This window comes from Wyeomyia smithii, chromosome 3, assembly GCF_029784165.1.
Source record: "Wyeomyia smithii strain HCP4-BCI-WySm-NY-G18 chromosome 3, ASM2978416v1, whole genome shotgun sequence".
NCBI lineage: Eukaryota > Metazoa > Arthropoda > Insecta > Diptera > Culicidae > Wyeomyia > Wyeomyia smithii.
In genome coordinates, this window is record NC_073696.1 from 77,559,074 (window position 1) to 77,584,707 (window position 25,634).

Here is a 25,634-nt window from a genome sequence, read left to right on the forward strand (position 1 = left end):
TACCTAAAAAACCCTTAACTTTTGAATTTTATGAAGATTGAACATGTGGTTCAGAAGTTATAGAAAGAAACGTGTTCTGGAGACTATTTAACCTCACTCATGTTTCTCAGAGATGGCTGGACCGATTTCCATAAAATTAGTGTCATATGGAAAGTCTTGTTGCCCCATAAGACCCTATTGATTTTTTTTGCAAACGAATTATTACTTTGCCTGTTATGTTTAAAAGTGTGAAGTCCAGCTATGAAAAGAAACATATTACGAAGACTACTTGGACTCACTCACTTTTCTCAGAGATGGTTGAACCGATTTCCACAGAATGAGTATAATATGAAAGATCTAGCTGCCTCATAACACCCTATTGAATTTTGCTGTAATCGGACTGTAACTTCGTCTGTAATGTATCGAAATGTGAAAATCACGAAACTTCATTATCTTAGAAACTACACAACCGATTTGAACAATATTGATATCAGATGAACGTGCTAGTTAGGGGGTAACTGCTGAATTATGTTTGAACACGTGGTTTCAAAGTTTGGCTGCCCTATACGTTACCTTTACATTTGATTATAATAAAACTTGAGCAACCGTTATGTTTTAATTGGTAAAACAATGAAAGTCTATTATCTTAAGTATTACACGACTTATTTGAACATAATTAGTGTCATACAAACGAGTCATCTCTCAAACTTACAAATAACAAACTTTGCTTTGATCAATATCTATGGCCTCAACATGATTTAAATGCGGTCTCGTACTATCTAAACGTTCCCGCATCGCTCGTGATTAAATTGTTCAAAATTTAGAGTCATTTCTTTTATTTCGCTATTTCTTAAGCACTAATATTACGTCAAATTTCATATTTTATACTTTAATAACAACTTCAATATTTTAGAATCCAATGAGTGAATATACCTTTATTGGATTTAAGCATTCATGTAAATCTATTTTTACAAATAATAAGTTTGAATGAGAAAGGCTGAGTCTGACCGCTAGGTGGATTAATTTAGGTTTTTGTTCATGCTGTCAAAAAAAGGATGATGTACTAGAACAAAAACCGATATATTACACTGGAAGATACATTCATTATCAACAAAAAAAATAATGAATATTTGAGAAAGGCCCAGAATCGGCTGTTCGACGAAGCTTTGTCAGGATGCCGGAACATAAGCGTTATATATAGCGGGGGCCTAGCGTGGTTGGTAACGTCTCCGCCAACCACGCTCGACGCCTGGGTTCGAATCTCATCGCCGACATAGGTGTCGATGGTTGTGAGGTGGCGTGATCCACTCACAACCAACCAAACTGGTCTAGATTACATCCTAGCCGACACCGGGAAATTTTCTGAGGCGAAAAATCTCTGGGATCACGCCTTCCATCGCATAAGGAAGTAGAGCCGTTGGCGCCAGTCCGTTGTTAATAAAACGGGTCGTGAGTTAGGGTCCTGGGTGGAGTCGCCTCCCCGGGCGTCGGTGATTGGTACAACAACAGTGGCGGAACTAGACCGACGGAAAATAAGCGAGATTAAAAAAATATAAGCGTTATACGATATTCACGTCGACTTTTCGAATGCAACTTTTGATTTACCAATCAACTGTTTGCAGTTCCTTACTTTCCAGTTGTTTTTGTACACCAAGGATCCAAGAAAAAATCTTCGATTAGGCAACACTGGAGTAGAGTCATTGGGTTGCGTATTTGGGGTACTAATGGAGTCGTGTTTGTGTTTGACGAAATGTGATGATGTTTTATCTGGCCATAACACATACCTTTCATCGGTATGGTGTTTTTTAAGAAATGGAATTAAAATTTTGTTTAAACATTCGTTCAAATATACTTCTTAATTGATAACCAAACCAGAAAGCTTGAATAATTAAATCAAAAAGGAAAAAGTCCTTTTTTGTACAATACTCTGGCCGGTTTTACTCTACCTTCCTAGCGTATTGATGTCGATGTTTGCTTTAAAAATGGTTTACCATGAGCTTTTTGCCGAAATTGTTGTGTAGTTGAGTAAGAACCGTACACTGCGCTTGCGCAACGCTTCCTGTTTCGAGACCACTTGGAACAGAACTGTACATGCATAAACAAAACGAAAAATACTGTCATCAAATGGAGAGAGATAGCTTTCACATAAGCGTTTTTAAGCAGTGAGGATTTCTGAAGTTTTAGGCAATTTTTGTGGTTAACCCAAGTTGACATGAAGCTTTCGAGATAACAGTCGGGCGATGCTGACTGAAAGTGAGCTTAGCATCAAGTAAGACACCAAGGTTGTAAACTTGGTCCACTCTCTAGTCCACTGAAAACTATTGGGCTGCTTTTCCGGTGAAAATCATGACTTGATATTTAGAAACACTAAGAACAAGCCTATTTCGTCGACACTAATTAACAAAACGTATGTATTCAACAGCGCTTGTAAACGTTTGCAGTCATCAACATATTGAACTACAGTTGAATCTCTCTATAACGACTTTAAAAAAAACATCTCTTTATTGCGACATTCTCAATGGTTCCTTCTGTTTTACATACATAAAGCTCTTCGTTTCATTACGACATTTCTCTATTACGATGGTCCCTTGTGATGTCGCTATAAAGCGATTCGACTGTACTAATTACAATTTTAGATCATCAGCATACACTAATTCGCAGTCGACTCCAAGGAGCAAGACAATGTCGTTGAAAAACAATATGAACAGCTCAGGTCCCAAATTACTGCCCTGAGGAACACCACCACTCACATACTTATGGTTGAATATTAGCATCTCAAAAAAATTCCATATTTTTAGTTGTCACTCGTTTAAATTTGCGAGAACATAACAGATGCGCAATAAAGGTGTTTTGTAATCAATTGAAAAAAAAAACAAGCAGAGATAAAGAAAAAGCCATTTGTAGTTATTGCATGTTTTGTACGTAACCATTCAATATATTTTCAATAGTAATGGAAAACAACTTGAATTTAGAATTTTTTGGGATCTATTACTCAACAACAAACACGCTCAGAGAAAAATGAGAGTATGTATATGTAAGCCTTTTTCTCTCCTCTTTATGGCAGCATTTTTTATTTTGTTTATGCTTGCTCAGTTCGGTTCAAAATGGCGTCAAAACAAGAAGCCTTGTGCAGGCGCATTGTACAGTTTTAACTGAATTGCACATTTTTTTTACGAAAAAGTTCCATAAGGTAAACCATTTCAAAAGAGAAAGTCTTCCGATTTCGACAGTGTGAAATTTCCTGCAAATCTCAACAACAACTCGCCAGCGAGGTGGTAGTAATAAATTAGAAATGGCGGGTTCGGGTTGGAAAATTTTTGAAAGTGTCGGGTACGGGTCGGGTTCGGGTTTGGTGAAAAAAAACTTTCAGGTTCGGGTTTGAAAATGCCGGGTTTAGGTCGGGTTTGGGTATGAGAAAAACACAATGAAAAAAAAAATGATTAAAAAATCACGGTCCTTCCACAGACCGTTATTATCAAACAAAAAATACCATCAAAACGGTGAACGCCAGTTTGTTTGTTATGATGTCCTTCATTTCTGGGTAAACTTTTGAAAAAAACGTTGGTAGCATTTTTGAGTTATGTCCGTTTTATGGTTAAATGGCCGATGTTCTTAGGAAATTTATACACACTGGACAGTTATTGGTTTTAGTCTCTCAGATTTCAATGGTACTTCGTAGGTATAGATATTTTGCCTACCTATAAGCAACTTGCATAACCAAAAAAACAAGCCTAAGCTTTGACAAGGGCGTAACTTCTTCATCTCATTGAAACCTTCATAATCCAGCGGTCAAAAGTTTATTTCAAGTTATGTGGTGATTATTGAAGGAAAACCTCAAACTGTAGTAGGCGTTGAAAATCGACAGGAATGTCGAAAGTTTGCGTTGAAAAATTTGAATCATAGTAGGTATCATTGTTTGTTTGTCTATATGTTTGCCTAATTCCTAGGGACTCGGAAACTACTGAACCGACAACTGTGAAAATTTGCACGTTGGGTTTTTCGAGTAAAAACTGTAATAAATATGTTGGTATTGCTCTATCTCATTAGCGTGGGAAAGGGGGGAGGGGGTATTTGCACTCTGTAAGCTTAAAAACTTCCTCCACGATAGCTGTGCAAATTTTATATAAAAAGGTTTTTCGGTATGAGGCGGGGTTTTACGGCATTACTGTTTAATCTGAGACTTTGCTATATCTCAGTGGAGTAGTAAAGTAGGAGTAGGAATTAATAATTTAATCAATTACATAGAGATCCTAAAGCCAATTTGTAAACGTTTATTCTCAAATTCTAGTTGAATTCCCGTGCAAATTATTTGGCGGTATCACAGTGGCGTAGTTAAATGTTATATTTTTGGGTAATGGTAGTATTTCAACCTTATCTTCGGTACAAGTAGTCGAATTCTGCAACCGAAAAATTGAGTTGAAAAGGATCTATCTATTAACCGTTTATTGTTTTTATGTATATGTTAATATGTTAAGTTTAATTTGGTTTAGCGACCTCTCGCAAAAATAATATATATATATATATATATATATATATATATATATATATATATATATATATATATATATATATATATATATATATATATATATATATATATATATATATATATATATATATATATATATATATAATATAAATTGAAATAAAGAAGTTACGCCCTTTTCAAAGCTTAGGCTTGTTGTTTTCTGGTTATGCAAATTGCTTCTAGGTAGGCAAAATATCTATACCTACAAAGTACCATTGAAATCTGAGAGACTAAAACCAATAACTGGTCCAGTGTATATAAATTTCCTAAGAACATCGGCCATTTTAACACAAAACGGACATAACTCGAAAATGCTACAAACGATTATTTCAAAAATTTACCCAGAGATGAAGGACATCATAACGAACAAACTGGCGTTCTCCGTTTTGATGGTATTTTTTGCTTGATAATAACGGTCTGTGGGAGCACCGTGAAAATTATTATAAGCATTAAATTTCAATTTACAAGTAAAGTTGACTTCTTTTCTATTTATTTATTTTAAAAAAATTTAAAGGAATTGAAGTTATAGTGCAAATTTTGATAAAAAAAAGTCGAGGATGGAGAAATGTAAAAACACTGCTCTTAACAAATTCTTTAAAATTTGGTGCATCTAGGCAGTGTTAAAATGTGTCAACTTACGTCAAAGTGTCGCAAAGTCATGGGCGCAACTACGGGGGGGCTAAGGGGGGCTACAGCCCCCCCTAGCAAGTTTTAAGCCCCCCCCCTCAGAATTTCCCAGAGAATAATTGTAGTCAATATAAATACATCCCATACTTCCTATCAGAGCATCAAAATCAACACAAATTGAGAAGTCATCAGTCATTGGCTGAGAACTAGTACTGTGCCCAGGATCGATTCTCAAACCTAGCTCTCTTACTTACCTTACTAATAAGACGAGTGCCGTGGTGGCTCGTGCTGTATCAAGGAGTTGTTGCCATGCTGCTCGGTTTTGGGCTGTGTTTCGCCAGTTACTTAGACGTCTCATTACTCGCAAGTCTCTTTCGATCTGGTCGAGCCATCGCGCACGCTGCGCCCCCTAGTCCACAGGGTTGCTGAAGAGAAGTGATTTCACAGGATCATCGTCCGGCATCCTTACGACGCGACCGGCCCGCCACAACCTATTGACTTTCGCCAGCTGTGCAACGGGGTTCTCTCCAAGCAGCGCGTGCGGGGTTCTCTCCAAGCAGCGCGTTCATGCACTGTCGCCATTATCCGTCGTCTGTCTGTACTCCACAACAGATAGTCCGCAGCACCTTCTGTTCGAAAACTCCAAGAGCGTTGAGGCCAGAAGCGTTGATGTATCGATTCCGTAGAGAACTACCGGTCGTATCAGCTACATCGTCAACTTTTTACTTCGTCGCACTAGACTCGATCGAAGTGGTCATGCCAATACTCCCATTACATTTGATGCGTACGTTTGTTTGTCTGAGAAAAAAGAGCCGTCGATGAGAACATGGTCAATTTGGTTTGTTGTACGTTGGTCAGGTGATCTCCATGTGGTTTCGTGGATGTCTTTTTGGGGAAAGCAGGTTCTTCGGACTGCCAGTCTGCGGGAAGCTGCGAAGTTGACGCATCCCTGACCGTTGTCGTTCGTGACGGTGTGCAGGCTGTGCGGGCTAATCACCGGCTTATATATGTTTTCCCTACCGACCTGAGCGTTCATGTCCCCAATGACGATCTTGATGTCTCTACGCGAGCAGCTATCGTAGAGTTCTCCCAGCTGTGCGTAGAACGTTTCTTTCTCTATATCGGGACGTCCTTCGAGAGGGCAGAGAGCATTGAGGATGGTGTAGTTGTAGAACCGGCCTTTTATTATCAACAAACACAACGTGTCGCTGAACGCCTGCCACTTGATCGTACGACTCTGCATCCTGCCCAGCACTATAAATCCGGTACCCAGCTCATTGTTTGTACCGCCGCTCTGGTAAAATTGTGCCCTGCAGCCACAAATTCGCCGTACCTTCTCTCCTTTTTGGTAAAGCTCCTGGAGCGCAACGATGCCGAACTGGTGAAGTTATAGCTGATCCAGCAGGATTCGGTCGGCATCCGAGGCGTTAAGCGATCTACTGTTACATGTACCGTGCTTCTAATGGTCGGCCTCATTTCGTCACTAGATCATTGCGGATAATTCCGGTTCGTTTTCAATTCTTGATTGTTCGTAGTATGTTTATTTCAGCATGCTGCTTTACTAGGGCTGCGATACCTAGTCTTGCGACGGGGCCGCCGTCTTGAGTGTAGAGGCGAGACACCGCATTTCATAGTTCATCGTCCACTTCGGATCAGTCGCTGTTCGAGCCGCCCCCATCCTGGAAAACAGACGCTCTGACAAGCTGCTCTCCAAGGAGAACAACTACCGCTTCCCTGTCAGCATACGACCAAGTTCCCACCGGTTCCCCAATCTTCTCATGGTTGCTCGTATTCCAGTCGGTTCCACGTGGAGTTAAGAATATGGCATTATGCCTTGGACCACACTGGGATCTATTTTATGCCGATTAGCACTGGTGTACTGCTGGTACGCACTGCCCAGCCGTTTACCAAACCTAGTTCGCCTCAATATCGAATCACTGTCAACTGAAAGAGATGGTCAAGATATTCAATACATCTTCGGAGATTTATTCCCGATTGAAGTGATTTTTTCTTCTGTTACGACACTACTTTATGCGCTTTTAAATAGGCGCATTGTAACTCTTTTTCCTATTTTTTTTAAATGAAGTGTATGAAAACTAGCCCCCCCTACAAATTTTCCTTAGTTGCGCCCATGCGCAAAGTAATTGTTAGTTGCGCCCATGCGCAAAGTAATTGGCTAGTAATGATGCCTTAGGAATTTAGTTAGACTTTTTGCCCTTTTAGACCACAGTGCACTGTCCGTACACAATCGGTGAAAAAACGCTAAGGCGTCGGACACAAATTATGTAACGCATGAAAGGGGGAGAGGGGTTAAGTCTGCGTTACTTATTCTTACAAAGGGGGGGGGGGGGGAGGGGGGTTAGTAGGGACAGTTACGTAACTACTATATTGGCTCGAAATTGAAAATTTCAAGAGGGGTCACGTTGTTCAGCGTTACGTAATTTTAGGGGGGGGGGAGGAGTCATATCGAACGTTACTTATCGTTACATAGCGGGGGAGGGCGTCTGAAATCTAGACTTTTAGCGTTACGTAATTTGTTTACGACGCCTAACTGCCAAAAGTCACAAACTGAGTGTATTAGAGTATGTAATGAACATTTTTTTCTATGATTCTTTTTCGATTCGATCGATTAAAACTTGTAAATATTTTAATAAAAGGTGTTTCAAGCACATGATACAATGATTTATTTTAATAAAAGGTGTTTCAAGCACACTTTTACAATGACATTTTTGATTCAAATTTTGCCCTCACAGCTCTCGGTAAGATATAATCCAACAAACAGATAACTTAACTGAAACTGCTGTAGTTTTTTACTCTAATGCAAAGAACTTGAATTCTTTACAATAGGTCAAGTTGCAAGGTCAGACGTTTCCATGGTTTAGATTTCCTTTCAAATTACTAGTTGAAAGTAGAAATTATCATAAATATATGCCTAGAAACCAAAAAGATCACTACTAGATGTTTCGAAGGTATAAATATTATGCAAGTTGCTACTTTTCTAAGTCAATCAGTACATACCAGGAAAATCACACTTTCAACAATAATAACGGTTCAGCGAATATTGCGTGTGGGATTTTTATTACTCCGTTCCCTGGAGTAATCTAAAAGCATTTCGACGACACAGAAAAAATGTAAATTCGCCGTGCGTTTCACGCTCGGGATCCAGCAACATAAAGGCACGTTAGCTCATAGTTAATCAGTGCCGTCAAAATTAAGTTGGCACATTAATTATAATTAATGCATTTAGCAACGAGGTCTTATGTTCGTGTTAGTTCGCTTTTTTTTTTTTCAGTTTAACTCTCCTCAGTTCTGATATAGCGGCCATAAAAAAGGACTACTTTTTGTTGCACGATTAGGCTCACAACAAGAGGGGGTCACTAATTTTACTAGCAATCTTATACTATTTATAATATGAGTCCAGTATTTCTTAGAAAAACAATTGTTTCAAAAAAAAGTGGATAAGAATTTCGGGACAATTATAACAATTGAATAATACACAAGGAATGAAAATAACATTTCGTCGGTTTCGTGCAACACTGGCACAATTCAAAAACCATAGTTTCGGGGAAAACGCGTTTGAAAATAAACGTCGAAAATTCATTTTCCAATTTTCCAGAAAAAATCAAAGTTTAAGATTTCCAATCCTTACCTAACACTTTTAGGTCTATTATGTACATATTATAAGCACTTTGTACAAGTTAAAACCTTATTTTTACTAACTTTATAGAGAAATTTCGATTTGTGCAGCAAAGACTACTCAGAATTCTGGATTTTTTGGGATTTTTGAAACGGAGTTTCGTGGGATGAATTTTAACAATATTTGGCATCGTTTGCCATCAAAAACTCAAAAATGCAAAATTTTGAGTTGTGGCAGTGTTGCACGAAACCGACGATTTCTACCTACTTGAGATGTTCTCTGCATGACACTGACAGGAAACATAGTTAAGCACTGTATGTTGTTGCTGTCGGTCGCTTGTAAGTGGTCAAAGTTGAAAGGACCTTGCCACAATTTATTCGCTCGATATTTGCCATGTATGTTGCGATGCAATAGACTGCTAGCGAACAAGCAAATGTGGAATGCAGACAATATTGTGCCTAGAAACTGAATTGAGTTTAATACCATTATATAGTAAAATTTGCTGGACTCTAGCCAAAACCAAAAAGTGCAAATTGTGTTCGCTCAGTTAAGATAGATTTTTCAACTGGTGTTAAATGAATCAATTAGGTTTTTCACAGTTCATATCGGTAAGATTGAATCCACCCTAAAAGTTGCTTCTTGCATGTCGTCCTTTCAGCTTTCATCATAGACATACTCACTTAAAAAATATTGTAGTGATCGCGAATGCACTGCAGAGTTGATGTGACTAACAGCGCTAAAGCTTCATTGAATTTACTTATAAAGACCAGTCAATTACTGACTTTTCACGCTAAATGCAATCATAGTCCCCCTATAAAATATGAGGGGGATCTCTTGGTCATACATTCCTAACTCAGCGTGAACTTCGACATTCTACGGTATACATGTCTCGAGTTCTTGTCGACAAAAATCAACACACCCCGAAGCATGGACGTGCAATTCAAACGAAGGCTCCAACGGGTGGCGACGGCATGCACTACCATTTTTCTTGATTTTTTTCGCGCCCCCTTTCGGCTATTTGGATCAATGTTGTATATGCAAAGTGACGTCCATTAGACGAAGAAGTAAATGTAGCATGGCAATCAATGGCCTAACTTACTGGTATACTGTATGGCTATAGGCTGTTACTAGTAGCATGTTAAATTTAGTTGCCCCGGAACAAAGTTCGTGAGCGGGTGTATCACGAATCAGATTGACAGAAACTGGTGCAGTTAAAAAAAAAACAAGTTTACGTAGTATAATATGTGTTGCATTGTTATCAAATCGCACTTTGTTATCATTATAACCAAGGTAAATATATATGTGTAAAGAGCAACTCTGATTTGATGCTGTAGTAGTTCCTTCTAACGTAAATTATGGGAAACTGCAAATAGCGCGAACCTTAACCCATAAGGGGTACGTTATCAATATTTACGGCGAGCAGAAAGTGATGATGCAGCATGAACTTTTGCAAGCAACTATAGTGCACAATTGCCATTCTACGCATCATCATCATCACCGGAAAAGGAAACATGAAAACTCTTGGACAAATTCTATATATCATACTGTATTTGGGCTCAATGATGCTCTACAGTGCGTATTCAGTGGCAATATCCCCACCGAGAAAACCTTTACCCGTGAATCCTGTGATACAAAATCTCTATGATAAGTGTTGGAAGTCAAATTTTGTGAAATGTAACAATAGTTTCCAGAATGAAATGTAATCTCTCTTCAAAAGCGTCGTATACAACTATTGACGAATAATGAAACGACAATCGGCTTATGCTCGTTGTAATGATGTAAAGCTAGTCTCAAAAATTCGTCATTCAAGAAGTGAAATACGAAAGGTTTGGCTAATTTCAATAATGGTATTAAAGGTAAAATTATAAACACTACAAAGGCTACTTGTAGTAAAAACCAGTAATTTAGCCAGAGTCGATTTGTTCATTCTACAGGGTGTTCAATAAGTTCGAATATACTTTAAAAATGTATTAAAAATGAAAATACAAGATATTCTTTTCTGAATTAATTTTTATTAAGGCAATGTTCATTGAGAACCTTTACGATAAATGAGCTGTGAGTACTTCCTTTCAGTGATGTATAACGAACTTAAGACGTTTCTCAAAAGAATCGCACGTGGCACGGCTTGGAAATGAACTTCCTAAATTGGTCCATAGTGTTAACTTTATCTTCGCTCTGCTTGGCTAGCATGTAGGACCATACATAATAGTTCAGGCGATCAAGGTCCGGGGAGCTGGAAGGCCACAAAATCTCATCGAAAAAATCAGTCGAATTCACCCGACACAACGCTTGGATGATATTCGCCCTCCTGTTGAAAGACATAACGATCCTTTCTTATAGTACGCGGCGTTGATTTTCACGTTTTTCTCGATAAATACCAGTGGAGCTTACCACGCTTGGATACGGCCTCCCAAACCATCACTGACGCGGTGCTCTGGAACCGCGGGATGTTTATGTGGACGAGGAAACGCTAGCCAGCGTCGGCGCCCATAGTCGATCATTTTGAACTTTGTGCTGCCGTTGCAAGACAAAACGGTTTTTTATCAGAAAACACGAACTCCTCACCTGGGTGTCGCGAAAATACCAATTCTACACTGTTTAGCCTTTTCTTCGTTGCAAACTCCGTGAACCTTGCGTTCCTTGTACGGTATATCCCAGCCCAGGTCCTTCATCATGAACATGTAGGCAGTTCCGATCGACCTATCCAGGTCAGCAGAGGTCTTCTGGATCGAGCGGTTCATTTTCTAACGAAACCACTCCGCTTCATCACGGGTCGCCGGGTCACTAACTTCTCGCAAACAACCAGGGCCGGCATTTCATGTGGGTAGTATGGGTAGTAGTACCCACTCGGAAAATATCCATGTGGGTACTTACCCACACGGAACTATCGGACAAAACCAAAAAAAAAGTACTGTTGCGAGCGACAGATTTGTTGATGGATATCGTTGAGCGAGAGATTATAAATCTACAGACTTATGTACAGTTGTAACGTTACTCTGAGAAAAGGATTATTTTTTTTTTAATTGTTTCATTCACGATAGAGTTCTGAATCTCAATTACGATAGAGTTCTAATGTTTTGTTTTCTCGTAAAAATTTCCCATGCCAAATTTGAGCTCAATCGGACTTTGGGAAGTAGAGCCTCAAAGCGGTCAAAGTTATAGTTTTTTGATCGATAATGGAAATATTCGAGCTGGGAGTGTCTCTTGTGTGTTCTGGTGTAGCTCGAGTCTCCCAACGCAAAAGTTTCCATGTTCCTGAAATTTAATTTTTGTTTTTAAAACAAACTTATATAAAACAATATCAGTTCTAGACATTTCATGCATTTCTAAGAGATTTGCTATAAAAAAAATCGATTCTGAAACTTCAAGAACTACTCTTGTGCATTATCAGGTTGTAAAATCAAATATGTTAGACTTTCACGACTGTAAGTGAAACCCTCTCCGAAGTTCGATTAAGCTTAAATTTTCGAAGGAAACTTTTCCGAGACAAAATTGTTGAGTCCTAACGTTAGCATTGAAAAAAGTGCTCAAAAAAGGCCGATTTTTCATGAGTTTACCTTTACACGCACTGATGAAACTACCCATGAAGCATCAATCATAGTAACCCATGAGTCAGAAGAAAAAAAATGACTCAAACTCTAACCATAATGGCGAAAACAGTGAAGCTACTCCGTTCAGAAGTGTGCGCGATCGAAGAACGTTACCCCGTTGCGTCGAAAACAGACATCGTACGGAAAAGGGACGCCGGTTACGCTTGTTCCGGTATCTACAACATCTTGGCACTGCTGGACTACAATCAGAGCATCGAAAGAAAGACCGGTTCCGGACAGTCGACGACCCTGAGCGACAAGAAGCTCCAAAGAATGCTGAAGAGGAATACCTAGGGGAAAGTGGCTACATCGCTGCGTACGCTTGATCGGGAGGTCGGTTCAACCGGCCAAACAGTGGAAAAGTACCTGGCGAAAATGGACATCAGAAAACGGAAGTCCCGTCTATTGGTTTCGGAGTTGCTCGATGGTCGAGTCGATTTTTTCCGGCGAATCGCGACGTGATGATGGTGGTCCACGCCGAGACCTATCTCCCCCTGGATGACAACAACTGGCAGGGCACTCCATATTTTACTTTTCCCACGAAGGAAGTGACCTCACCACCAAGTTCCGCCCCCCTCCTCGAAGCAATCGTTGGAGGAAATGGAGCGGCTAAAAATCGATGCGGTACCCAGGTCGGCCAACCCACCCAACGTTTCCCAGCTGCATCCCATCCAGAGTTTCTGGACAAACCAGAAGCGTGAGACAACTTCAACAATCTTGACGTGAAAATTGAGGAGAAATTGATGAATAGAACTGTCACTACACGCATGTCCACCATGGCGAATGTTCCGGTAAACTTTCGGAAAGCCACTCGTAAGGGCGTGGAATAACTTTTGCAAATGAGCCTAGATAATTGCCTTCCATGGGAAATTGATGGGAAACATGACTACTGAACGAACCCATGAACCTCCCCTATTCCTTACTACCCACTCGGGAAAAAAATGTGACGCCGGCCCTGCAAACAACTTTACTACGACGCCGCGGTACACCTTGATTGTGTGCGGTAAACAAACAGCAAATGACAGCAAGTCGACGTAAGCATGGGTTTATTCTCAGGCTCCCCACCAGTTACCCTTCCTTTACGCTGAAATCTACAATACTTTTACGTGACTTCCTCTTAACAAAAATAAGTCCCTCTTATCAATAAAACTGGCCAAAAGGACGCACGACGAAACTTTTCAGGGGAATTATAATTGGTGATATTTGGCAAGAGAACGAGTATCGGTATAGTAGAACAATAAGCGTGTTAGGAAGAGTATCACATTACACACAAGCACTGATAAACAATAATAATAAGCATGCCACTTCTCAATAGCGGACACCTGGGCATATCTCACAATAGATCTACAATTCTGGTCGCAGTGAGGAAGTCCATACAAGTAAAAAAAAAAGTATACTCAATACAATTACATTGCATAGATTGCGGGATCAGTATCGTCTTCCCCTACGGAGAGACAACTGGGTATAGATTTGCATCCACTTCGGGAATCGCTCACTGATTGGTTGAAATAGAAAACTCCGAGTGCGTTCAAATTTATCATCAGGCTTACCGTTTTAATTTTGGCAGTGTTGCTGAACAACATGTTTTGATGTTTTGTTTTATTAATTCATGTTAAAATCTAAAATATTCTAGTGAACATTCAAAACAAAGTACAGAGCGTTCAAATACGGGCATAGTAAGAGATTTGGATCATCACCTATATCAATTTCCAAAAGATCCAAAAGTGCGCGAGGAGTAGATAGGGTTTTGCGTGAAGAACGACTTATCGCTGCTAAATGAGCCGTTGCGGAACAGAATGGTCTAAAGACCATTTTTTTCAAAAATGAGTTTTTTGCTGTTTTTTGAAGCTGAAGTTGAGAGATTAACCCGTAAAGACCCGAGACGGAACTTGTTTTTTTTTAAATGCTCGTTCTCAGCACTGGAACGGCCGATTTGGGAAAAGTTGGACATTTATTCAAGGGGAATAGTTGCTCTAAGTTTTGGTAAAGCTGCCACCCCTGTGGACCTCTCCCCGTTTTCATGAGACGCAAATATGTCTGTTTTTTTTCTAATTTTTCAAACAAATTGAGCAAACACTGGGAGTTTTCATACGTATCAATTGCTTCATGTATCAAATCATGTCAGGTGGATGAAATATGGTATGTAAGAGTGAATTTTAGAGTTTCTAAATTATTTCAGTACAAAATCACAAAACTACGTATTTTCATAAAAATTCAAATAAGAAAACCGTTCTTCAAATTTTAAGCTCTACATTTTTGCGAAAAGGTCTCCTGAATCAATCTGCGATGAAATGTTTATTTTAGCATGCAAATATTTTGAGAAAAGCGAGTTTAAATTCACCAAAGTACGTATTTTCACGGAAACCTGATTTTCTCAGTCTCCCACAGTAGGTTTCAACTTGGCTCTTCAATTTTCAATTTCTATATTTCTAGAGTAACGTCTTCTAAATCCAAAGATGCTGAAAGATTTATTCTAGCATGCACAGATTTAGAGGAAAACGAGTTTGAATTCACTAAAGTACGAGTTCTTATGAAAATTTGATTTTCTCCAAATCTGTGCATGCTATAAAAAATCTATCACCTTCTTTGGATTCAGGAGACGTCACTCTAAAAATATAGAGCTTGAAAATTGAAGAGCTAAGTTGAAACCTACCGTGGAAGACTGGAAAAATCAGGTTTCCATGAAAATACGTACTTTGGTGAATTTAAACTGGTTTTCACATGAACAACACCTCTCGGCGACCTGGCTGATTGTTGGTGGAGGCCCGTTCTACTGGTTGCTTTGTGGGCAGCCCCACAGTTGGCGCACATTGGATCGGCGGTCTCCATCAGCTGGCAGGCATCGGGGGCGAGTGTTTTGCCACACTTAATGCAACGGTACGCCATATGGCAATTTTTAGTCCCGTGTCCAAACAGCAGGCAGTTAGAGCATTGGGTGACGTCACGATGCACTGGTTTGTAGCACTCCCAGGCTACGATGAGGTGAAAAAGTGCTCGGATGGACTGCAGGCCAGGCACGTTGAATTTTTCTCCAAGTTTACGAGATATAATTAATCACGGTACTTCCTAGTTTTGTTGTGCCGCGTCATCTTGTGGATCTGGATTGGCTTGAGTCCTTTTGCCTTCAGTTCCTCCAACAGGGTGTCAACTTCCATGTCAGGAAGACCGCGAAGAACAACCTTGAGGGGTTTTTCTGCTTCGATGTCATGAGAGAAATATTCCACCTCGTGTTTCTGCAGTATCACTTGCACCGCCTTGTAATGATTCAATGACAGAACCATCAGTTTGTATCCCTCAGTGCACATGCGGATGGTGCATTTCAGTCCTTTTTCGATATAAAACACAATTGCTTCGCGTAGTCCTTCCGGGAAGCTTTTCACATAGAAAGGCGGGATTTTCTCCTTCTTCACTACTTCAGAATCCGTGGCGTTTTTCAGGACAGCAAATCTGTTGTTGGCCAAAAGCTTTTTAGCCGCAGGATCAGGCGTATTGTCAGGCCAAGGCCGTTTCCCCGTACTAGAACTGGTTTTTGATTTACCCATATTAGGGTTCACCGTAGCGTCGGTTTCCAACGCGAACACACAAACTTACGAACGAACGTACAAAACGAACGGAGCGAAAATAAACTACTGTACCGCTCAACAAGCTAGCAGAGAATGATCTACGATTCGAGGATTCCAGTGAATATATATATATATATATATATATATATATATATATATATATATATATATATATATATATATATATATATATATATATATATATATATATATATATATATATATATATATATATATATATATATATATATATATATATATATATATATATATATATATATATATATATATATAGTCAGAGTGGTCTATGTAAATTAGTGATACAAAATCACTTATTTCGCAAATAAACTATTAATTTTATGTATTCCCATGTTAAACCACACTTTATAACCTCATATTAGAACATTTTGTTTGAAAGAATCTGTTGAACAGAATTTTATTCAGAGATTTTTCAAAAATTGCTTCTTCTGAAAAATTTGCTCGATGGCACATAGACCACTCTGTTCCGCAACGGCTCATATAGCTTAAAAAAAAATTGATATCGACAATTTCGTGTATCACTACCTTTGCTTTTTTCATCGATATTTTTCGTGAAACTTTTACCGGCACGTGTTCCCGATGTCCGATCGAGCTAAAATTTTGCATGGGAACTTTTTTCGAGAAGACGAAACTTTTGAGCCCAACCGCTAGACAATATTCGAAGGTCAACTTTTTTTTCATACATCTCATTGGCACTCTAGTACACATGCGGAAAAAAAATTGTTGTTGCAATAAGGTGATTTATAACGTACTTCTATTTGAAAACGTATACGTAATAATTCGATCAAAGTTGTTCTTGTTTGAACGTCGTCTGTGCTAACATTTTAAACTATTTTCAGAAGCTATTTTATATGATTAAATCATGTCTCTCTATTTTTCTCTCCCTCATTAGGTGATAGTAATCTGTTTTCTATCAATCATACCATGGCCGGGACCCAGCGTGTTCAAGATATCCTGCTCTCGGGACAGCTCCCGTGTGGTACGCAAAATAGTCCAATCCAAATGGTTGCCGATACTGGAAAAGTACCAAGTCAAGTTACCACTGGAATGTCCGTTTCATCCCTTGCGCGATATCTTCAGTCCGCAGCAGAGTGCCAAGAAGCAAAACCGCCCGAGCCAGTGGACCTGCGGTTTCTGTGGTAAAAGCTTCTTCGAAGAGAAACATCTGGACATGCACTTCGAAAATCGGCATAAGAGTAAAATCAACATGGCCGAGGACGCAGTCTGCTTAGCCGACTATTGCGATATGATGCGTTGTGAAGTGCTTATCGCGAAGGACGCAACGCTGTCATTTGGTGTTGATCCCAACATGATGTCTACCGATATCGAGGTTTGGAGTGAATCGACTGCCTACAGGACTGCGCTCACTACATCGGGTCCAAGAGATTTGGCCAAGATGCCCGTAAGGTGAGTTCACGTAGTTTGTTTCTGCCATATATTCCAACACGACTTTGAACTCATTTTTTTTTTTGCAGGAAATCATTTCTTCCAAAAATATTGCAGACCATCAAAAACGACCTTTTAAGTGATCGCAAGACGTTACCAGCCATATTGGGAAGGAAGGAACGATCAGTAAACTGCGATATGGTCGATCCTAAAAAACGTCAGGTTAGCCCTTATTCCGAAAACGAAGGTAATCGAAAATACTATACTGTCTGAAAAAGAGTTATGTAGGTACTTTTTTTTAGACAAGCACGATTACGTAGTCGAAGTTGAGGATGATGAGGATGAAGATATTAACGACGACGCTGAAGATGACGAGGAAGATGATAATGATAACGATAGCAATACAACATCGCAGTGCGAGCAAAATCTAGTGGATTCGTCGCTACCGCCTGTCGATAAAAAACAACAGAAACTGTCAGAAATGCAACGAATGAAGGCCAACTGCAAAGCAGAGGAGCTGCAACACTTAAAGTCCCAGTGTGAAATTCTAGTACGGGACTGCATTGTGGGCTTACTGGTGCAATTGTCCCTAGACGATTTCAAAAGCATGGAAGAAGAAATGAATCGTGCTGTCTGCTGGTATTTAACATGCGAACGGTATTGGGAAGATGGTGCGCTAGATCAGCGACCCTTCCCCTGGGGATTGGTGTTTGTATTAGTGATGGTGCTATCGTTGGGAGTATGTCTGTGCTATTACATCATTTGGATTTTGTTTGAGTAAGTATGGGCCAAAACAGAACACACTGAATGTGATTTAATGCACTACTTAGTACATGTGTTTTTTCCATGAATCCATACCTTCTCTGATTCGTTTCACTTTTTATTGCATTTATTACATTTCTACTCTTTATGTTTAATTCGGTGTTTCTATGTCGTTGTTGGCTCGAATCAAACCCAGCAGTGAAGATCATAGCCCAATGGGAAGTAATCAAATTACGGCTCACCCAAGCCCAACACATGGTCGGCACTATTTACAGCCACAGGCAACTAGTATTTACCACCTGCAGGATGGTGGACACTCGGCCACAAGTCTCAACAGTCTAGGTCAGATATCGAATTTGAATGTGGCAACGGTGGGAACATCCAGCGGGACCGACCTTCAGCACACGCCACAAATTCATGCTACCCAAGTACCATATGGCGACGATGGTGGGGGCTACGGATACAGCGCAGGCGGATCCAACGCTGTTGTTCCCGACGGGGCGTCTATCGCCAATACCTCAATTGGGGGTGGAGAGTTCAGCGAACTTGGTCAAAGTGAACACTACATCTACGTGACCTACCCACCAGAACTGAAACGAAGACTACTAGAAAGGTATGGTAGCGACATCTATATGCAACTTTTGCGCAAAGATGCGTACGAATACTATTAGCGATTATCTTCGGTGTCGTAATGTGTGTGCAACGTTTTCGTTCTATTTTTCTCTTTTTTTATTTATTGCTAAATGGTTGGATTATCCTCTCATCATTTTAGATTTTGTTTAACATTTTCACTGGTTTATTGCAACGGTCGCCATGTAAACGCCACGCGCATCGTCCGATTCTTTCAAGCTACTTACAACAATTTGAACAGTTTAACATGTTTCAGTACTTGAATTGCTAAACCTTGTTTTATGTACAACAATCGAATATTTACCAGAACATCGATTAAAAGCAATGTTTTATATTCTCCATAACTCATGATTGTAAAAAAATCTCTCATAAACGAATAATACCTGTTGTCAATCCTCGGCGCTTTTGCCTTCGGGTTAAAATTCGATGCTTCGTGATTTCCGACTGAGACTAAAAAGCATGAATCCAAGCTTATCAACTTTGACTTGTATAAAATTCAGCATACATTCATAATGTATAGCATATTTTTCAACTCATCAAATGATAATTATAGTTAATTTTGTACAATGACTTAAGTACATCATAAAATAAATTTTTGCTTAGTATTTCGAGGATGATCGACTTGATTAAATATTAATGGTTTTTTATTTTAAGTTCCCCTAAATCGTTCTGACAACGCTTTGTAATGATCGCTGTTAAAAGTTAATTGTTTTGTTTTGTCGCGAGATAATCGATGAATATGTAATGTCATACAGATGTCATAGCCTTTTCAAACGACTGTTGCGTTTTTCTCTGCTTTAAAGTACACTGTTAATAAAAATCACGTCAAAGTGAAGTGATTTGCTGTTGAATTCGCACTACTTGCTTTACATTTCAGAGTTGAATGAAAATCTTTCGAAATATATTAATGCAAAGAACGATGGATTCAACCGCAAATCACTTTATTTTCTGTTGTTATGTTAATCTTTGTTGATATACTTATGTTTGAGATACGGAATGTCGGTCAGTTGGATAGTTATAAAAATTCACAATAAATTCAAGAGACTTCTTTTTATTTTAGATTTCTCCTTTTTATTTTATTATAGATTTTTAATTTAATAACAAGATGATCCTAGAGATGATCCCTGTCACTGTATCGATGCAATAGATTTCAGGGTCTGTAAAAAGTCGTTTTATTGTTATTTTAATTTAAAAGATTCAATGAAACTTACGCTCGAATAAAATTTTGATCTTTGGGTTAATGTGCTGCTTGCGCCGTTCGCCATCGTCACATTTTTGTTTCGCTTTATGGTTTTGACGTTTGTCAATTGGAATTGCAGCTGTAATTCAATTGATTTAAACAGTGATGATAATACAAGAGATATTCATTATAATACGATGGTGATTTCCATTAACCTGTTTCAAACGCAAGATCATTTCATTGGAAAGTGTTAATCTTCGAGAAATCAACACTAAATCACTTCAACTTGCAGTGTGATGTGACGAATTGAGTCAAATGCAAAAACACTTGAAGTAATCGTGACATTTTTTTATAGTGTAGGTTGAACTCCAAAGTAAAGTGACTGGGCTACGTTTCAGTCATTGTCATATATCAACATAAAAACGCGTTTTTGTTAATGTTGAACAGCTCCAGACATATATCTGGTGGCACAATTTCTTATAAAATCCGGCAACTTTTTAATCGAAATATTGTCATATCATATTTCAAACCATCGCAGTTACTGCAGTGCTTTTGAAACTATCGGTAATTACGTTTTGAACTGCCTAATCTCTTGGCCCTTATCAAAAAGCGAGAACCAGATGTCAATCGTTTTTTAAAACGATATGTTATCTTCAACGTTACAGTTAGAACAGATTCGTATCCTTTAACCAAGTATTATGAAAAGCCGAAACTTCTGCAACTACCATTATTTTTTGTTGTACGTATCTTCAAACGAATGTAGCCTCCAATTAAATAGTTTCAATAATTTGATGTTTTGTGTGTGGTAGTTAATTAGATAGTGCTGTTCGAAATTCAAGCTCCTCATTCATTAACCACCGTGATTTCCTAACTCTCGTCTGCCTCGATGTATAGGAACTCAGCATCCTTTCTAAGACACTCCAAATAGATGGTATGCGAGGGATTCGAATGCAAATCTGTGCAGCATGCTACACCACCTCCCGCTATGCAACTTTCTGTCCTTTACCTTTACGTTCTGTACCAGCATATCTGTGCGCCATCTAAACTACAACTCAAAGAAAACTAGTATTACTTTCAAACCTTCAAATTCAAAGAAAAAAAAACTAGTTAGTAAATCAAACATTTTCTTTCTTTTTTCTTGTTTCATTGGTTTTCTTTTCTTCTTTTAGCTGCTACAATAGAACGACCCGTCTTTGAAATTAGATTGAGGCAGTGTTACAATAGAGAAAGGTTTAGTGATTGAACTAAAATTGAATTTACTCATTTAAGATAACTACTCACAACCTGCAGCTAGTAGCAAAGCTGTAAAATGTATGCGAACCATATAATAATAAACCAGAAGCCAGACGTACATAGAAGCGTGATATAGAATTAACTTGAGTACACATTTTGTATTTAACGTTACCAATAGTTGCACAAATGTCTGCTCGTAAACTTTTTTTCAGATGACTTCGTACACTCAGTACTAGCTAGGAAAGGTATTTCTAGACTCTAAAAGATGCATTGATTAACAAGTATCATCTCGCAAAATCTTGTAACTCACACCCTTTACTCAACATTACAACTAAATTGTGTACTGTAAACACAAACTTGACTTTAAACATTAATTGAGGTACCTTTCCTTTTTTTTTGCAATACGGGCTTTAATCAGGCACGGTGTAACTACTGGTAAACTAACAAGTACCAAATTAAGAAAAACGGTTCTTCACACTGCACACTACGAATACTATTTAGTAGACGAATGGACAGAAGTTTGACAAAATGTCACAGTAAGAGCGCTTTTATTAAAATAATATTTAGAACGCATTGCTTTGCAGAACCAGGCAAGTTAAACACAAAACGGAACCGAGAGGCACAAATTTTAAGTTCACACAGTCTTAGCACGCATGTCGTTTTATCAGTTGTAGCTTAGTAGAACTGTGATTAATCAAAATAGATTTAACAAACTGTTTACTTTAGAAGCTGGAAACATACACTTTCACAAAATCTTCTTAGATTACCGATTTTCTACAAAGACCAAGCTAAATGGTTTCTTCTATGGTTTGCGCAAGCCTGTAACGGTTCGTCATTTAAACTATAAAGTACAAAGAGAATGCTAGTAACGCAACTACAGACTCTCAAATCTCGCTTCAGAAATAGGCAATACAATGTCGGTTTTTTTCTCACAATTTTTCAATAGTTCATAAATTACTAAAAGTAAAACGATTTATTATTTCGCCAATTTCGACAAAATATACTTGATTGTACGAATCACTAGGAACAGATAATCAATTTCCCTATTTTGTATAGTACATATAGTATTTCCACTATAGATCCTTGTTACACTGACGACAAGTATAAGAAAACCAATTGATGAGATAGAAGAATTAAAGAATAGCAAATGAAACCGAACACATGTTCTAGAGTTGTAAGAGTTACTAACCGAATAAAACAGATAACACGAACGAGATGGTTCTGAATAAATGAAAATTTTTAAAACAGCCAGCGTGCGAATTTTATTGTGCAGAAAAGCCTATTTCCACTAATCATTTAAAATTTACTAGCCCTTCAAATTCGCTTTCTGGCGTAACGAACATCTAATTACGTACCGTTCATCAGAAAACCACTTTATCTGTCGTTACAGCTTACTATACTTTATCTTGGACAGACTATATATACTAAATATCAGTTAGAGATAAAAAAAATGCATGGCTTTCCAGAAATTGCCAGAGTTATCTGAAATGCTATCAATACAGTTATTTTGCTTGAATCGCCACTATGGTAAAGCTGATATAAAAAAAAATGATCCTGACATCCATGACATTGATTCTATACTCTCAGCATCAGTGAAATTTGGAAAAAAAATCCTCATCCAGATGGGACACGAACCCGCAATCGCCGATGTCTCCGGCTTGGTGCTTTAGCCAAATAAACTACTGGGAAGGTAATCTCCCCTAAGAATAATTACTCGTCTCCAGTCACTGACGAAGCGAGCAAAATGTGTTAGGGAACGCGAGTGAAATATGGCTGGCGGTAGCTAAGTCACGAACGAGTCAATCAGCCGAGCTTCTCGGTTAAAATCCAGCCGACCCGCCATCTGTAATACCTAAATTTGTCAGGCGAATAACTCACCGCTCGCCTCATCTTTTGTAATAGGCCCCTTACTGCCGTTCCAAGCATAGTTGTCCCAGCGTGCATAAGGTTTGTGTAGAACATGGGACTACTATGATTAGAACGGCAGCTTATGAATGATACTAAAATATTCAAATTTATTTTACTCTTACTTAAATGGCCGTAAGAAATGGCCTGCATAACATAGGGCAACCAATATACTCTTTTCATAACTGCCTGCCTCCAATTTGGCGAACATCCGGTGCTCTGCAGATCGCGCTTCATCTAGTCCACCCATCCCTTTCTTTGCGCCCCTCGTCTTCTTGTTCCTGCCGAATTGAAGCAGCAACATAAATTTTGCAGGCTTGCTATCCGGTATTCTAGCTACATGCCCTGCTCAGCGTATCCTGCCAGCTTTAGTCACTTTCTGGATACTGGGTTCGCCGAAGAGGCGGGCAAGCTCGTGGATCATCCTACGCCTCCAGACTCCGTTCTCCTGCATACCGTCAAAGATGGTTCTTAGCACCTGATGTTTAAAAACTCCGAGCGCTCGCAAGTCCTCCTCGAGCATTGTCCATTTTTCATGTCCGTAGAGAATGGCCAGTCTTATTAACGTTTTGTACATCAGAATGCACTTGGTGTAGTCACTCAGGTTTCGCCACCGTAGTTTTATTTATGGAGCTCATAGTAGACACGACTTGCTCCGTTAATACGCCTCCTAGTCTTCCGGCTGGTGCCGTTGTTCTCAGTTACCAGAGAGCCGAGTAGACAAACTCATCCCCGTCGGTTGTTACCGTATTGCCTAGTCGTGCCTTGCCGTGCTCGGACTTAGTTTTAGACGCATTTTTCTTCAATACGATCCTATCTGCTTCACGTTTCATTCGTATATATTGGTTAAACCATAGACTAACAGACATAACACTTCTAATAAATTTTCATCGAAATCATTGTTCGGACGATTCCAGTACTTTACGTAAGTAACACTAGCACCATCTGCTGTCGTGTTCGCGCTGCGTCATGCATTTCGACACCAGCGCTAGCATTACGGCATGTGTCAAATGGGGAACCACAAAATATGTATGAGATTGCATGACAGCGCCCCAAGCGGCGGTGTCGCGTGAAGACTGTTATTGGATTGGGAATTTGAAATGATCGTTTTTTTTGTGACGATGGAGCTAGGTTCCAGTGTTACGTCTGTTAGTCTGTGGTTAAACATTAGGCGGGAGAGATCATCTTCTTGTCGAAGCCCCCTGTGGGACTCGAAAAAGTCCTACGTTCCACCCGAAATCCTCACACAACACATCGTAACCTCAGTCTTGTCAGCTTTCCCGGAAAACCGTTTTCGTCGAGGATTTTCCATAGATCTTGTCAGTTTGTGTCGTATGCGGCTTTGAAATTGACGAAAAATTAGTGTGTAGGAACCAGTGGTGGGCACCATTCCGCTAATTCGCTAATCGCTAATTAGCGACGCTAATATTCAGTTAGCGGTTTGGCGATTTCGCTAATTGGTGTGCTAATCGCTAATTCGCTAAATTTTGTAGAGAAGCGACAATAGAACTATTTAGAAAAACTGTAAATTGCTGATGGCGTACGTAAATTGCTTCGAAATATGAACATACTCTACAGCGAAAGTTACTTTTGGAACGTATGTTTAATTCAAACAACGTTCAATTGTCTAGAGTTCCTCTCTTTACGACACAATTGCAAGTCAGTATTTACCCTAGAATGGAGTTCCAGTTATCGTACAAGCCACAGGAGCATTTTGAAGAACAAGCCCAAGGTGTAGATTGTATTTTCGGCACACCAAGAACTTCTGTAAATTGCAACGCGCTTTAAATTATGTCAGCTTTGGTTCTTTTTTTCCGATTCAGATACTAATTGAATTTTAATGAAAACATTCCTAAAAGTATTCAATTTTAATGCAAGCTGAATAACTTTTGTTTTTATTGTTTTTACAAAATCAAGTATGAACACCGTTTCGTGAACCTCTTATTGTAAATAGCTCTAAAAAGTAATTGTTTTCGTTCGTTTCACCACAAAAGATCAAAGTGGTCCAAATCTTACAAAACACGAGCAATAAATATAGCGATATGACTATTTACATATTAAGAAGTTAGCGATTAGCGAAAGTTCCGCTAATGTGGGTTTAGCGTTTAGCGATTATCGAGCTAAATTTTTCGGTTAGCGTCTTAGTGATTGGCGTCGCTAAATTTTCGGTTAGCGGTGCCCACCACCTAGGAACTCTAAACACGCGACACTTTTGGAGGATCTGCTACAGTGTAAAGATTTGGTCAGTCGTAGAAGCCATGAAGCCGGTCCTACAAATCTGCTGGCTGAAGGTAACATGCGTTGGAAGATGACTGGGAGAATACTTTGTAGACGGCATTCAGGACTGTAATCGCTCGATTGCTCTCTAATTCTTGTTTGTTGTGCTTCTGGTAGATGGGGCAGATAACCTCTTTCTGCCTCCTTAAGCTCGACGATCAGCCGATACAGCGAGTTTTATTTGTCGGGACACATTTTCATCTGATGCCGTCCTTTCTAGTAGAATTTTTCGCATCCTTAACCACAGACAAACAGACGTACCACTCCAGATAAAATTCTAAAAAAATGTGGTTCCGAC

At 39.1% G+C, this 25,634-nt stretch overlaps 1 protein-coding gene across 7 annotated transcripts in view; it reads left to right on the forward strand.

Moving 5' to 3' along the window:
* LOC129726377 (uncharacterized) overlaps positions 1–22,405 on the forward strand; it is a 28,062-nt gene extending 5,657 nt beyond the window's left edge. Inside the window, exons 1-6 of one of the 7 annotated variants that reach the window (XM_055682991.1) lie at positions 9,933–10,061; positions 16,856–17,370; positions 17,439–17,596; positions 17,652–18,126; positions 18,308–18,724; positions 20,816–22,405. In XM_055682991.1, coding sequence (XP_055538966.1) covers positions 10,014–10,061; positions 16,856–17,370; positions 17,439–17,596; positions 17,652–18,126; positions 18,308–18,724; positions 20,816–20,849 — 1,647 coding nt within the window. In that variant the 5' untranslated portion in view covers positions 9,933–10,013 and the 3' untranslated portion in view covers positions 20,850–22,405. The other 6 variants (XM_055682993.1, XM_055682990.1, XM_055682987.1 and 3 more) reach the window with 6 other exon arrangements.
* The last annotated feature ends 3,229 nt before the right edge of the window (positions 22,406–25,634 follow it).